Source organism: Notolepis coatsorum (assembly GCF_963971535.1).
Source record: "Notolepis coatsorum genome assembly, chromosome: 12".
In the NCBI taxonomy this organism is placed as follows: Eukaryota; Metazoa; Chordata; class Actinopteri; order Aulopiformes; family Paralepididae; genus Notolepis; species Notolepis coatsorum.
Window position 1 is genome coordinate 10,630,606 of NC_140176.1, and position 14,857 is coordinate 10,645,462.

The window sequence follows — 14,857 nt, forward strand, 5'->3', positions numbered from 1 at the left end:
AAGGTCAGATACAGTGTTCTGTGTGTGTTCAAGGTCAGATATAGTGTTCTGTGTGTGTTCAAGGTCAGATATAGTCTTCTGTGTGTGTGTGTGCAGCATGTGTATGTGTGTGTTCAAGGTAATTTCAGCAGGTATGTGTGTGTGTGTGTGTGTGCGTGCGCGTGCGTGCGTGCGTGCGTGCGTGCGTGCGTGCGTGCGTGCGTGTGTGTGTGTGTGTGTGTGTGTGTGTGTGTGTGTGTGTGTGTGTGCGTGCGTGCGTGCGTGTGTGTGTGTTAAAAGGCGCACATTCACCCACCCACACACGCACACACACACTCATGCCGACGGCGGAGGCAACCACCATTACAAGGCTCATCGGGAGCAGTTAGGGGTTAAGCATCTCGCTCAAAGACACTTCGAACACGCTGCCGGGAGGAGCCGGAATCGAACTGGGAACCTTCAGATTACCAGACGACCACTCTATACCTCCAGATGATGTGTGTGTGTACGTCTGTGTCATGGTTCCTCCCGTGTGTCTGTGTGTGTATCAGTGTATCCACCGGGACCTGGCGGCCAGGAACATCCTGCTGTCTGAGAACCAGGTGGTGAAGATCTGTGACTTCGGCCTGGCCAGAGACCTGCAGCAGGACCCCCACTACGTCCGCAAGGGAGACGTGAGTGCAGCCACCCATCAACGAATGAATGAATCTTTATTTCGAACATGATTTAAAAAAAACAAAGAATAAAAAAAAGACAAACAATGAAAAATATTAGGGCTGTCAAAATTAATGCTTTAATTTTGGAGATTAATTTTGAATTATTTAAAGCATTAAAATAAATTAATCTAGATTATTACATGGCGTTTTTCACATTCGCCGAAATGCTTGCTTGTGATTGGTCAATAGCCCCCCGACAGCGGTCATTATCAGACAATAATGACCGCTGTGGGACAATAATGACCGCTGTGCGCAGCTGTTCGCAATCAAGCCCACTGACACACACTGTTTCAGTGCAATTAGACACTGCCGGTGTTCTGCTGCCGGCGATGACAGGGGGCGGAGCCAGAACGCAGCCAGAACCAGTGTTGCGAGTCGATGTAAAATGAATTAGGTATATTGTTAGTAAGTTAGCCATGTAATAAGCGAGATAATGTATAGCTATACTCGATCATTGTCGCAAAATAATTGACCTTCACTGACGTTTAAAACACCTCGCCGAGGCGGCTCGGTATTTTAAACTCTGTGTCGGTCAATTATTTTGCGACAATGACCTCGTAGCTATACATTATCCCTTACTTAATCTATGGAGTGAAAAATCTTCAATATTAGCGCCGCGGATATAGGAAAGAGGTCTAGCTGAGTCAATGTTGATGGTTTTGTTGAACATTTGTATTTCACAGGAGAGAAAGTGTATTCAAAGAAAGCTATTAAAATAGTCTTTGAATCTAAATATACTTTCTTTGTGTTGATTTTACATTCATTCCATGATTTTACTCAAGTAAATATCTGTTACAAACTTCGGTCTTAAGTAGAAAAATGCTATTTTTAATCTAGATTAATCTAGATTAATTACAGAAAACTGTGAGATTAATTAGTAAAAAAAAAAATCTATTGACAGCACTAAAAAAAAAGACAAACAATGAAAAATATACATATCACTGGTGGCACAATGGCACAGTGGTCAGCACTGCTGCCTCACAGCAAGAAGGTCCTGGGTTCGAACCCCAGCAGGGGGCCTTTCTGTGTGGAGTTTGCATGTTCTCCCTGTGTTCATGTGGGTTTCCTCCAGGTACTCTGGTTTCCTCCCACATCATAAAGACATGCATGGTAGGCAGGGGCGTAGCTGGGGGGGGTAGCTTAGGATGATTCCAAGGGCCCAGCACTGAGGGGCCCCCCCAAAAAAAAAAAAAAAATTGTGTAGGTGTATTATTGATGCTCTCATTGATACTATGTTTGTTTCTGAAGTGTGTGTGTGTGTGTGTGTGTGTGTGTGTGTGTGTGTGTGTGTGTGTGTGTGTGTGTGTGTGTGTGTGTGTGTTTACACGCGCTCGCATACACTGGGGGCCTACAAATACATTCTTTCATGGGGCCCAGAATCTGGAGCTACACCCCTGATGGTAGGCAGCGACTACAGATGGAAACTAGCTCATTAGTTAATTCTGGCACATTTACATTGATGTGGAAACTGAAGATGTTCATTAATGTGCTCTGGTAAAAAATAAATAAACAAACAATGACTCACACTGTTTGAAAAGGAGTAGGAAGAAGCCTTGAGCGTATCATGCCCTGCTATACCCCTATCCGCCACTTCCAAGTGGGGACATTAATCAATACTTACATTACATTATTATATAATGGAGAATATCCACATGACCAATAATTCTTCATTCTTAACATTGAAAACAACATATAATAAATAAATAATATCAGTATCCACAATGTAGTACAAAAGAAAAAGAAAAACAACAGCTTAGAATCCAGAAGATTGACAATGGTGATGTTCCTAAAAAAAATTCGTTGTACCAACAATGACAAATAAAGATCTATTCTAATTGTGATATTGGTCTAAACAAATACACTTTATTTAATGTAATGTAATATAATGTAATATAATATAATAAGCTGGTTGTGTGTCACATGACTGACAGGCCAGACTCCCTCTGAAGTGGATGTCCCCAGAGTCCATCTTTGACAAGGTGTTCACGGCTCAGAGTGACGTCTGGTCCTACGGCGTGCTGCTGTGGGAGATCTTCTCTCTGGGTAAGACCCTCATCATCATCATCATCATCATCATCATCACGTCTCTGGGTAAGACCCTCATCATCATCATCATCACCATCATCACCATCATCATCATCATCACGTCTCTGGGTAAGATTCAGATTCAGATTCAGATTCAGATTCAGAGTTTTTATTTGCCACATGGAATCATACAATCAGAGTTTCTTCATTACACAATCATAAATAACATTCCATGGACAAAAGGAGCAGGAGGAAGAATAAATCTTATAGTTACCTGCCCCTTATTCCTAAACTAAAAAAGTATTTTCTTAATGGTCGGCGTACAACCTAATTTATACAAATAATAATTTATACCATTATACAGAAACTCACAATCCACAGTTAAACAAGGAAAAAATTAAATAATAATAATAATAAAGAATAAAAGAAAGAGAGAAAAAAAAGAAAAGAAAAAGAAAAGAAAAGATCTCACTATTCATATCACATTTGATTTTCATACTGACTAAACACTAGACCCTCATGCCTCATCATCATCATCATCATCATCATCATCATCATCATCATCATCATCATCATCATCATCATGTGTGATTTCCTTTCTTTCTTTCTTTCTTTCTTTCTTTCTTTCTTTCTTTCCTTTTGATTATTATTTTGTTGTCACGTTGTTCCCTGATCCCCTCCCTTGCTGCCCCCTCCTGTTAAGCGCCTTGGGTCTCCTGAAAGGCGCTATATACATTTAAGATATTATTATTATTATCATCATCATCATCATCATCACGTCATGCATATAGAGACACGCGTTTCGCAGGTGTGGCGTAGATACAGAGCTGTTACATACATTGGTGTTTATGTTTCTGTGGACAGGGGCGTCTCCGTACCCCGGCCTCCACATCGACGAGGACTTCTGCCACCGGCTGAAGGGAGGCGTCCGCATGAGGGCGCCGGACTACAGCACGCCGGAGATGTGGGTCATCGTTATGTTCCTGGGTTTACTTGTTGTCACTATATATTTCACACTAAATACCTTTACAGCACAAAGGAGTGAACTTCTGATGAATCTTGTGAAATCAGTATTCAAATAAAGCATTGAATATTGTGTGTGTGCGTGTGTGTGCGTGTGTGTGTGTGTGTGTGTGTGTGTGTGCGTGTGTGTGTGTGTGTGTGTGTGTGTGTGTGTGTGTGTGTGTGTGTGTGTGTGTGTGTGTGTGTGTGTGTGTGTGTGTGTGTGTGTGTGTGTGTGTGTGTGTGTGTGTGTGTGTGTGTGTGTGTGTGTGTGTGTGTGTGTGTGTGTGTGTGTGTGTGTGTGTGTGTGTGTGTGTGTGTGTGTGTGTGTGTGTGTGTGTGTGTGTGTGTGTGTGTGTGTGTGTGTGCGTGTGTGTGTGTGTGTTACAGCTACAGCACCATGCTGGCGTGTTGGGAGGCCGGCCCCTCTGACAGACCCACCTTCAGTGACCTGGTGGAGACGCTGGGGAACCTGCTGCAGGCCCGGGTCCAACAGGTCTCACACACACACACACACACACACACACACACACACACACACACACACACACACACATACACATACACACACACACACACACACACACACACACACACACACACACACACACACACACATACACATACACACACACACACACACACACACACACACACGCGCACGCACGCACGCACACACATGCACACACACACACAAATGCACACATAAACGCAAACACACATAAATGCAAACACACACACACACACACCAAACAAGGCCATACAGAAGCATTGGATGTGATGTCTCCTCTGTGTTGTGACCCTGAGCAGGAAGGGAAGGACTACATCCCTCTGGACTCGTACCTGTGTGGAGGCAGCAGTGACCCCTGCTGCCAGGGCCTCTGCACTGACCTGCTGCAGCCACACGCAGTCACCAACCTGGGGTGAGGAAGACAGGCAGGCGCACAGACAGACAGACAGACAGCTTCTGGAAGGAAGACAGGCAGGCACACAGACAGACAGACAGCTTCTGGAAGACAGGCAGGCACACAGACAGACAGCTTCTGGAAGACAGGCAGGCACACAGACAGACAGACAGCTTCTGGAAGACAGGCGCACAGACAGCTTCTGGAAGACAGGCAGGCGCACAGACAGACAGCTTCTGGAAGACAGGCTCACAGACAGACAGACAGCTTCTGGAAGACAGGCTCACAGACAGACAGACAGCTTCTGGAAGACAGGCTCACAGACAGACAGACAGCTTCTGGAAGACAGGCTCACAGACAGACAGACGAGCTAGTCAAGATGAGAAGCTCGTTCAGCCACAGACTCATCCCCCCCCGACACTCAACTAACCGCCTCGGACAGTCCTTCATACCAGCGGCCATCAGGCTCCACAACAGTGGGCAGCGACTAGCAGCCTCCAGGCCCCACACCAGGGGGCAGCGACAGCGACTGCTACCAGACATTGACCTGGGACTTATAGGAACCCAAGGGGGACAAAGTAGACTACCCTGGTACTTTGATTAATGTATACTCAGTAGATAGTAAATTATTATAACACTACCTCTTGCATACTGCACCTCATGTGACACTGTGAATAATGTGAATATTCCTCAGCTAGTCAGATAGTAAATTATATTGACCATATTGATCAAATTGTTTACACTGCCTGTGTTGTCTTTTACTACCTGTATACTGTGTTGTTTTACTACCTGTACCCCTCCCCCCCTCCCCCCCATGCTGCTATGATGCCTGAATTTCCCCAAGGGGATCAATAAAGGAATATCTTCTGGAAGACAGGCTCACTCACAGACAGACAGCTTCTGGAAGACAGGCTCAGAGACAGACAGACAGCTTCTGGAAGACAGGCTCACTCACAGACAGACAGCTTCTGGAAGACAGGCGCACAGACAGACAGACAGCTTCTGGAAGACAGGCTCACAGACAGACAGACAGCTTCTGGAAGACAGGCTCAGAGACAGACAGACAGACAGCTTCTGGAAGACAGGCTCACAGACAGACAAACAGCTTCTGGAAGACAGGCTCACAGACAGACAGCTTCTGGAAGACAGGCTCACAGACAGACAAACAGCTTCTGGAAGACAGGCTCACAGACAGACAGCTTCTGGAAGACAGGCTCACAGACAGACAGCTTCTGGAAGACAGGCTCACAGACAGACAGACAGCTTCTGGAAGACAGGCTCACAGACAGACAGCTTCTGGAAGACAAGCTCACAGACAGACAGACAGCTTCTGGAAGACAGGCTCACAGACAGACAGACAGACAGCTTCTGGAAGACAGGCTCACTCACAGACAGACAGACAGCTTCTGGAAGATAAATGTTATAAAGAACCTACCCTGATTAAATAAAGGTTATAAAGAGCCTACCCTCGTTAAATAAAGGTTATAAAGAGCCTACCCTGGGTAAATAAAGGTTATATTTGCAACCCACTGTTAGGTTTTGTGTTTTTGACCTTAGAGTGCATTAATCAGTTTGTTTAACTGACCGATCCCAAGCACCGCCCTCTTTTCTTCACCCTCCAATCCAAACTAAGCCTTTTTTCTGGCCTTTTCTTGACCTTCCAATCACAACTGTTGCTTTCCTCAGTCAAGCTAAGAGAGGGCGAAGCTTGGGATCGGCAATTGTATTGAAAGGCGCTCTATTTAAATTAATGAATTAAAGGTTTACTCACTTATTTGTTTCCTAGTTGAACACGGGAATTATGGATGGGTCACAGCGCCAGGATTCTTTTAATGCATTTTGTCTCCAGTCCGCTACGAAAACCATTTTCGAATGTTTCTATGACGACACAGACCCATCCTCTTCTTATTATTCTAGATTAGACCATACGTTTCAATGCAGCCTTTCTAATCAAAGATTTCTATGTTCAAATTAACCATCCAGCTACATGAGAGGACTGGCCACTCTTCAAACCTTTGAGGAAATACCCTGCGAGGAGCCTGCCATACCTGATGTGAGAGAACACACCCACACACACACACACACACACACACACACACACACACACACACACACACACACACACACACACACACACACACACACACACACACACACACACACACACACACACACACACACACACACACACACACACACACACACACACACACACACAGGCTATATTGAATGCTTTATTTGAATACTGATTTCACAAGATTCATAATTAATTAAACATAATAAACAAAATAACTTATATGCTTACCAGTATGCTTGTACTTTAAATGATCCACATACATTCTTGCATACACGCTCACTCACTCACTCACTCACTCACTCACTCACTCACTCACTCACTCACTCACTCACTCACTCACTCACTCACTCACTCACTCACTCACTCACTCACTCACTCACTCACTCACTCACTCACAAATCGATAGTTACACTTCCATTATCGCTCAATGTCTACCCACAGTCAGACTATGAAGTTTTCATATCACATGTAATCTACGTGTGTTTCAGGATGACCAGAGTGACAGTGGTATGGTTTTACATGTAATCTGTGTGTGTTTCAGGATGACCAGAGTGACAGTGGTATGGTTTTACATGTAATCTGTGTGTGTTTCAGGATGACCAGAGTGACAGTGGTATGGTTTTACATGTAATCTACGTGTGTTTCAGGATGACCAGAGTGACAGTGGTATGGTTTTACATGTAATCTGTGTGTGTTTCAGGATGACCAGAGTGACAGTGGTATGGTTTTACATGTAATCTGTGTGTGTGTTTCAGGATGACCAGAGTGACAGTGGTATGGTTTTACATGTAATCTACGTGTGTTTCAGGATGACCAGAGTGACAGTGGTATGGTTTTACATGTAATCTACGTGTGTTTCAGGATGACCAGAGTGACAGTGGTATGGTTTTACATGTAATCTGTGTGTGTTTCAGGATGACCAGAGTGACAGTGGTATGGTTTTACATGTAATCTGTGTGTGTTTCAGGATGACCAGAGTGACAGTGGTATGGTTTTACATGTAATCTGTGTGTGTTTCAGGATGACCAGAGTGACAGTGGTATGGTTTTACATGTAATCTATGTGTGTTTCAGGATGACCAGAGTGACAGTGGTATGGTTTTACCTTCAGAAGAACTGAAGGGTCTGAGATGGAGCAACGCCACCAGGAGCAGCAAACTCAGCAGGTGATGACTTGTGACCTCTCACCTCTTGACCCCTTACTTACTTTGGCGAAGGGGTGTTTATGCTGATTTATGCTGAAAATAATCTCAATCTGACTTTTTGGACCAGTTTGATCTGTAGCTGGAAAATATGTTATATGTAACATAACACAAAATATAGGTCCAGTGTTTACAAACATTACTAATATAAGCAATCATTTTACAGCCAGAATATTTTCATATTTACTTGTTGTCTAGTGTTTGTCCTTGTATTAAGAGTTCAGTCAATCAACTAGAGAATAAAGACATGGGTCCATTGCTATATGTTTTATATTTGTGCTGGTGGGGCTTTGTTTATATTTGGATCACTGATTAGGCCTTTAACACATTGACGACCAAAGTCCCGCTGCGATTTATAGTCCAGAGGACCGAGCGTTGTCAACAAACCGATGTACTTTCTAACAGCTATATATATACTTTATAGTATTGCTATCTGTCCATTCTCATTGTCACTTGAGTGCATAAACCGTGCCTTCATAATGGCTTAAAGAAAATAAAAATCCATCGGTTGGTTGTCATTTTATAGCGCCGTGAATATAAGGTTTATCGCAGTTTTCACCTAGTCTTTTTTCTGGGGAGCTAGATAATAGGCTAAAGGCTAGTCACGTTATATCAAACGCCATTTCTGCTGTATATATACGAATGAAATAAAACAAACTGCGTAGCATTTGTAGCATCCACAGAGCATCTATGGATGAAATGGGGGCGGCGGGGGACGCCGATTAATATTATTGATTAGCAATACAGTGTGCGTTCAAATAGCCATTTTCACTGATCGATCACGTTGCGTTTTAAAACAATGTCCAATCCAGCTGTAATTTGGGGGAATAGTATCCTACCGTCAGGCCATGTGATTGCCGGCAGCATTTCGTCATTAGTCATCGGAATCTGGTAGATCGATATGTCCATTGGCTAATCATAAATCCCATTATTCCAGGCTGAAATCTGCGTTCGGTAACGGGATCAAAGATGGAGTATATTCAGCTGGGATCGAGGCTCATATGAAACGCCCTCATTGATACTGCAGTGGAGCGATGGCGCCCCTAAGCGGATCTGTCCGGTATTGCATGTTTCGAAAATCAAATATGCGGGTAGGTCCTGCATGTTGATCGGCGACGTTAATAGCATTATTAATATGGAATAAAACAATAACAACTCGCCACGAGTTAACTCGTGGCTCTGGTCCTCAACGGGTGGAATCGAAACTCGTGGCTGGTCCCTATATTAACACTCTCACCACTCTCACTCTGGACTTTGCTAAACCAATCCAAAATCACTTTGAACGTGGATGCGATACAACCTCTTTTATCTTTAACTATTACTGTACACAACACTGCAACTTACCATCTTAAAGCTGACGTGTGGAACCTTTACATATAAATGAACGTCTGTTACATTGAAGCCCTTTGCCAAACGAGTTTACACTATGCTGATTAAGCTCATCACCACCAGGGGAGTCTGTCTGTATTTCTCAGTGTAGTAGTGCATGTGTAGACAACCCCGCGCTGGTGCACCGGTCCGGTAGTGATGTGTTGGTTAGTTTGCCAGAGACCAGAGCAGAAGAGAGGAAGAACAACAAGAACCACAACGGAGTGAAAATGGCAGAACCAGCACCTTCTAATCAAAGGGATCGGACCCTTTAGCTCAGCCGGTTAGTGCGGCCGCCTGTGGATCCCTGTGGTCCCAGGTCCAGATCCACTCGGTTACATTGGTAACCAGCGGTGGGATCTCACTGCCCTGTGAATCTGTATCCAGGTTTACGTAGTAATGGGGGTTGGATCTCCGATCTCAGTGATCGACGGTGAGGACGACTGAGTTTGTGTAATTACTCTCACTGCCAGTAGGTAGGGACAATGGTTCCTGTAGCTTTAAGATGATCAATCAATCAATCAGATTTATTTATATAGCACATTTAACATGACACATGTCAACCAAAGTGCTGTACAGAGGGTAGATACATAGATACATATAGACAACAATCACAACTCTGTTTTACAGGAGGGCACACAGGAAAACAGGGCATGAGTCAGTGAACGGGAAAAGCTAATAGGTAGAAGTGGGTTTTGAGTCTAAATTTGAATGATAATTAGGTTTGAAAACATTAACAGAAAACTTTTCTCTACGTGTGTGTGTGTGTGTGTGTGTGTGTGTGTGTGTGTGTGTGTGTGTGTGTGTGTGTGTCTAGGTTCTTCACCTTTGGTAAGTGCAGGGTGAACCAGGTTCCCTGCGGGTGCAATGACATCACAAGTCTCGACGAGCCTTCCGTCCTGCGCTGTGATTGGCCGCCTGAGGAGGGGTGCTCCCCGCCTCCCGACTACGACTCCGCCTTCCTCTACCCCTGCCTCTAGCTCCACGTCACGCCTCACTGTTATCATTAACGGACAACACAACCTTTTATTTTCTATTACTAAAACCAAACCACCACTCTCGGTTCTCAACCTGCTGCCCAGGGGACCCCCAGCCGGCTTTGAGGCCCTGAAGAAATGAGAAGAAACAATAAGAAAAGATACAAGAGTGACTATTCTGATTATAGATCCCTGATCTCAAACCCCGTCCTCTTTTCTACATCCTCCAATCACAACTATTGCTTCTGAGAGAAAAGACCTTATTTGGAACTTTGTTAAACCCGTCATCAGAAAAATATAGGTCTATTTCTCTCCAGTGTTTACAAACATTACTAATGTAAGCGATCATTTTACACAATGCAGCAAACACAATTTAAAAACTCATATTTACTTGTTGTCTAGTGTTGGTCCTTGTATCAAGAGCTTGCTCAATCAACGATTGAAAACATGGCTCCATTGCTATTTCTTATTTTTGGTGGTGGGGCTACCGCTTTGTTTACATTTGGATCACTGATTGGGCCTTTAACACTCTTTCCAAGATTTCTTTGGACTCGGAAGCAACAGTTGTGATTGGAGGATCGAGAAAAGAGGGCTGGGTTTGAGATACGTCAATTCACTGAATTCAATTTAAAGGTGCTATAGATAACCTCTTTATAATTTTTAATCATTTTAGAAAATAATACATCCACAGAGATTTTAGAAAGGTGCAGGATAAAAGTATTACTTTCCTCCCCAAAAAACAGTTAACTTCATTAACTCAATTAGCGCCGGAAGCCTAGAGCATCTTTGTTCCTAAGTGGCGGTGTTTGCAGGGCTATATATATATTCTATATTATAGCTATGGATACAATACTATGGCCCATTTGACATCACCTATCTATTGTTCAATATGTTTTTGAAAAATACGTTTGCGTGTTATACCGTGGTGAATATGAGTATAGTTTTAGAGTGATCCTGTCTAATCCCAGAAAACTATACGATATGCAGCAGAATGTGAATTTCACTAAAAGTGTTGCCATTTCTCGCCTGGACACACTACTATTTCCAAATCAAATATATATAATAGGTATTATGTTTCATCATGAATGCATGAAAGGTTTTTTTTGATGCTTTGATCGTCACCAACGGCATACGTTGAGTAACGTTACACACACACGTTGCGATCGAGGTGAAATCATGGTTGGATCAAAGCAGGATTGATATAATTTAATCCTTACCTTCACTAGTACTGTACTAGTACTGGTACCCCAAAAAGAATATTCCAATTGTCTGATTGCGAGTCCAAGTACTGGTGTCCATCGTGTCGCCAACATAATCCACCACAACAGATGCATTTGACGCTTCTCAATGGGATCGGGATACCCGCCCGCCTCGCCAGACAAAGAAAAGTGCGCCCGGAGACATTTGATTGACGCACAGGCCAAGATATAATGTTTCAAAGGGTGCTCAATACTGCCACCTGGGTGGATGCGGCCGGTATTGCACTTTGGCATTCTCAGGATGATTCCCCATGTTAACCCTGAGTCTGTGTGCCTGTAATGAATGGAAATATCGAATAAAAGAAATAACGATGAAAACCCGACTATACTCGGGTTTTCGGGGGTCCTGGCGCTCAACGCATGGCGAGATAACTCGACTATCCTCGGGTCTAGTGTCCAAAGAGTTCATTTATCATTTAAAAATAGTTTGCGTGTACAAAATGAATGTTGTTGTTTACATGTTGCGTGCATGTATCTCCTCCCTATTTCCCATTTCCCACACATAGAATGCACCTGATTCAGTAATGACATGCTGGTGCTCTAGTGCGACATCTAGTGGCTGAATGTTATCTATAGCACCTTTAATCATATCTAACAACAAGAATCTTCTCAGATTGGGGTCCCTGGTGTGTATCACTGCAGGGTCCTTGAGGGTTGAGAGGCTGTTCCAACTTTAACCCTTACACTACCACACTACAGACGGTTAACCGCTTGTAGTGTGGTAGTGAAAGGGTTAACCTTCTGTAGTGTGGTCGTGAAAGGGTTAAACCTTTGTCGTGTGGCAGTAAAAGGGTTAACCTTCTGTATTGTCGCAGTGAAAGGGTTAACCCTTTGGTAGTGTGGTAGTGAAAGGGTTAATCACGGGTTGCTTCCACTTTACTGCACTCTACCTCATTATTGCCTTACATGGTCAAGCATAGACAGAATGGTGAATTGTGACACAAAATAATGATTTTTATTTAACTTGATTAATGATTGGAGGAGGAGCTTTAGACTTCCGATATTCATTATTTCACGAGGAAAAAATCATAGATTATAAAAAGTGTGAAAGATGTGTGTCATCTTGCGACCCCCCCTAGAGGGACCCAACCCCCAGGTTGAGAGTCACTTCCTGATTTGGAATTCTGGAGAATTTTCTTTTTGAATTTCTGAAAAAAATTATTATAATAAATAAATAGAAACTTAACCTTCTCACTGTCATGCACTCGTCCTAATATACTAACCTACACTGTAGCACTCAACACTTTGATGAACATTGTTACTCAGCTGATAGAGTTGTACCCTTCCTGCTGTCTTGTCGTACAAAACTTGTAAGTCGCTTTGGATAAAAGCGTTCAGCTAAATGACTAAATGTAAATCACTAGCTACAACTAGGGGGTCAGTTGAGGGTCCCTGTGACTAAATGTCACCACATGGGGGTTCATCGAGGGGGTAGTTTGAGGGTCCTTCACATGAAACAGCTTGAGACACACTGCCATTGTTTTCTCCACCAGTTATCCGTTATGCTGTAGTACAACGTAGCTTCCTCAGTCATACTCCTGTAGAACATGGCATTGCCACCCTATAGCGCTTCCAAGAGCAGCTAACTTACTAGCTACCTGGGGCGACAGTGGCTCGGGAGGTAGAGCAGTCATCTGGTAATCCAGAGGTTCCCGGTTCGACTCCCGCTCCTCCCGGGCAGCGTGTCGAAGTGTCCTTGAGCGAGACACTTAACCCCTAATTGCTCCCGATGAGCAGGTTGGCACCTTGCATGGTTGCCTCCACCGTCGGTGTGTGAATGTGTGAGTGAATGGGTAAAATGTGAGGAACAAATTGTAAAGCGCTTTGGATAAAAGCGCTATATAAATGCAGCCATTTACCATTTACCTGACTATATTGTTCATGTGTTGCAACCACACGTGGGCCTATATGTCCCATGTAGTAAACATACAAGTGTCAGTGTTACCTATTGGAAATGGGATTCACCAAAAAGATTTAATAAACAGGCATCTCATGTAGAGCCACCGCGTCCAATGGGTGGTTAAGTTGGAGCGTGAGGTCCAATGAGGTTAAGGTTAGGGTTCAAGTAAGGGCGGGTCCTATACACGAGATGCCTAGATTTTAGGGAGTCCCTATTAGGAAATAGCAACACTGAGAGGATATGTCCAGTATGTCCGAAGTCTGGATTTCAGGATCCACATCAACATGACAGGGGTGGGGGTGTCCAGTGTCACCCATTGGGAGGTGGGGGGTAAGGCACATGCTCAAATTGTGCTGGTGGAATGCAATTACATTTTTCACAGGATATGACATCACCTCCATTCATTCTCCTTGGGGGAGAACTGACGCGACTGAGACATCCACCAACTGTTTAAAAAAAAATTGCCCTCAGATTGATGTTATTTTGACATAATGAATCCTAAAATCCAGACATCGGTTCTACTAGATTATATGTATGTTGTTTGTTGCCTTTCATTAATGTATTATTGGTACCTTTACCAAGCTTTGTGAAAGAGGAACGTTGTTATTTGAAACAATAGCTCCTATCTATATGCTGGAATAAGTCATTAATGGGAATATAGACAGTATCTATATATTGGTATTTATTTTTATAATATAATCAACATGGATATACGTCACTGCTTGAACATATTTTATTGCCTATCAGTGATGTGTGTAGATTATCTTATCCAATGCTGTATATGCAGGGATATTGTTTTGCTTTTGTATTCATAGTTTGTAGGCTATTGTGTCATGAAAAAATAAATAAGTTATCCAAATCGATGACAATGCAATCAGAATTGATATGGATCGATAAACAAAGTCATTTTTTGTGTGTGTTTGTAGGCTACTGCTCGTGAATTAAGCTCCTTTATTTAGGGAGAATAAATCGTTTTCAGATGAAGAAACATTTCACTAAGAAATACAACTTGCGGCTGTCAAGTAAATCCAAATAACTTGTGTGAATGAGATGGATCACCCGCGAGTACACTCAACCTGTGTTATATACTGTATATACCAACTTACTATATAGGTGTGAAAACATAACAGACTGGTATGTTTCTTCATCTGAAGGGTTAATGACTGCATGCCCCGACATATTGTATTATTAAGGATAAGCTAATTATCCTTATTTTTTTAAGTACTGAAACCCCTAATGTACAAAAATGTTCTGCAATAATACAAATAAATCCTTTCCCCAACCAAGTGTATTGGTAAAGAAAAATAAGTCTTTATTCGTCATGCAAGATGGGCGACACACAGGAACACACGTGCATTGTGAAATGCCTCTGCTCTTGACTCCACAAAGAAAGGACTGGGACCCACCTGGCAACCTGGTCCCCAAGCGGGAATCGAACCCATGACCTT

The 14,857-nt window shown here is 43.2% G+C and overlaps 1 protein-coding gene across 1 annotated transcript in view; it reads left to right on the forward strand.

The window, feature by feature from the left end:
• The window catches only part of flt1 (fms related receptor tyrosine kinase 1), a 62,764-nt gene extending 48,145 nt beyond the window's left edge, over nt 1-14,619 (forward strand). Inside the window, exons 7-14 of the mRNA XM_084325547.1 lie at nt 531-653; nt 2,627-2,738; nt 3,585-3,684; nt 4,113-4,218; nt 4,533-4,645; nt 6,611-6,680; nt 7,778-7,869; nt 10,091-14,619. Coding sequence (XP_084181673.1) covers nt 531-653; nt 2,627-2,738; nt 3,585-3,684; nt 4,113-4,218; nt 4,533-4,645; nt 6,611-6,680; nt 7,778-7,869; nt 10,091-10,253 — 879 coding nt within the window. The 3' untranslated portion in view covers nt 10,254-14,619. The remainder of the gene's footprint in view (nt 1-530; nt 654-2,626; nt 2,739-3,584; nt 3,685-4,112; nt 4,219-4,532; nt 4,646-6,610; nt 6,681-7,777; nt 7,870-10,090) is intronic.
• Nucleotides 14,620-14,857: the final 238 nt, after the last annotated feature.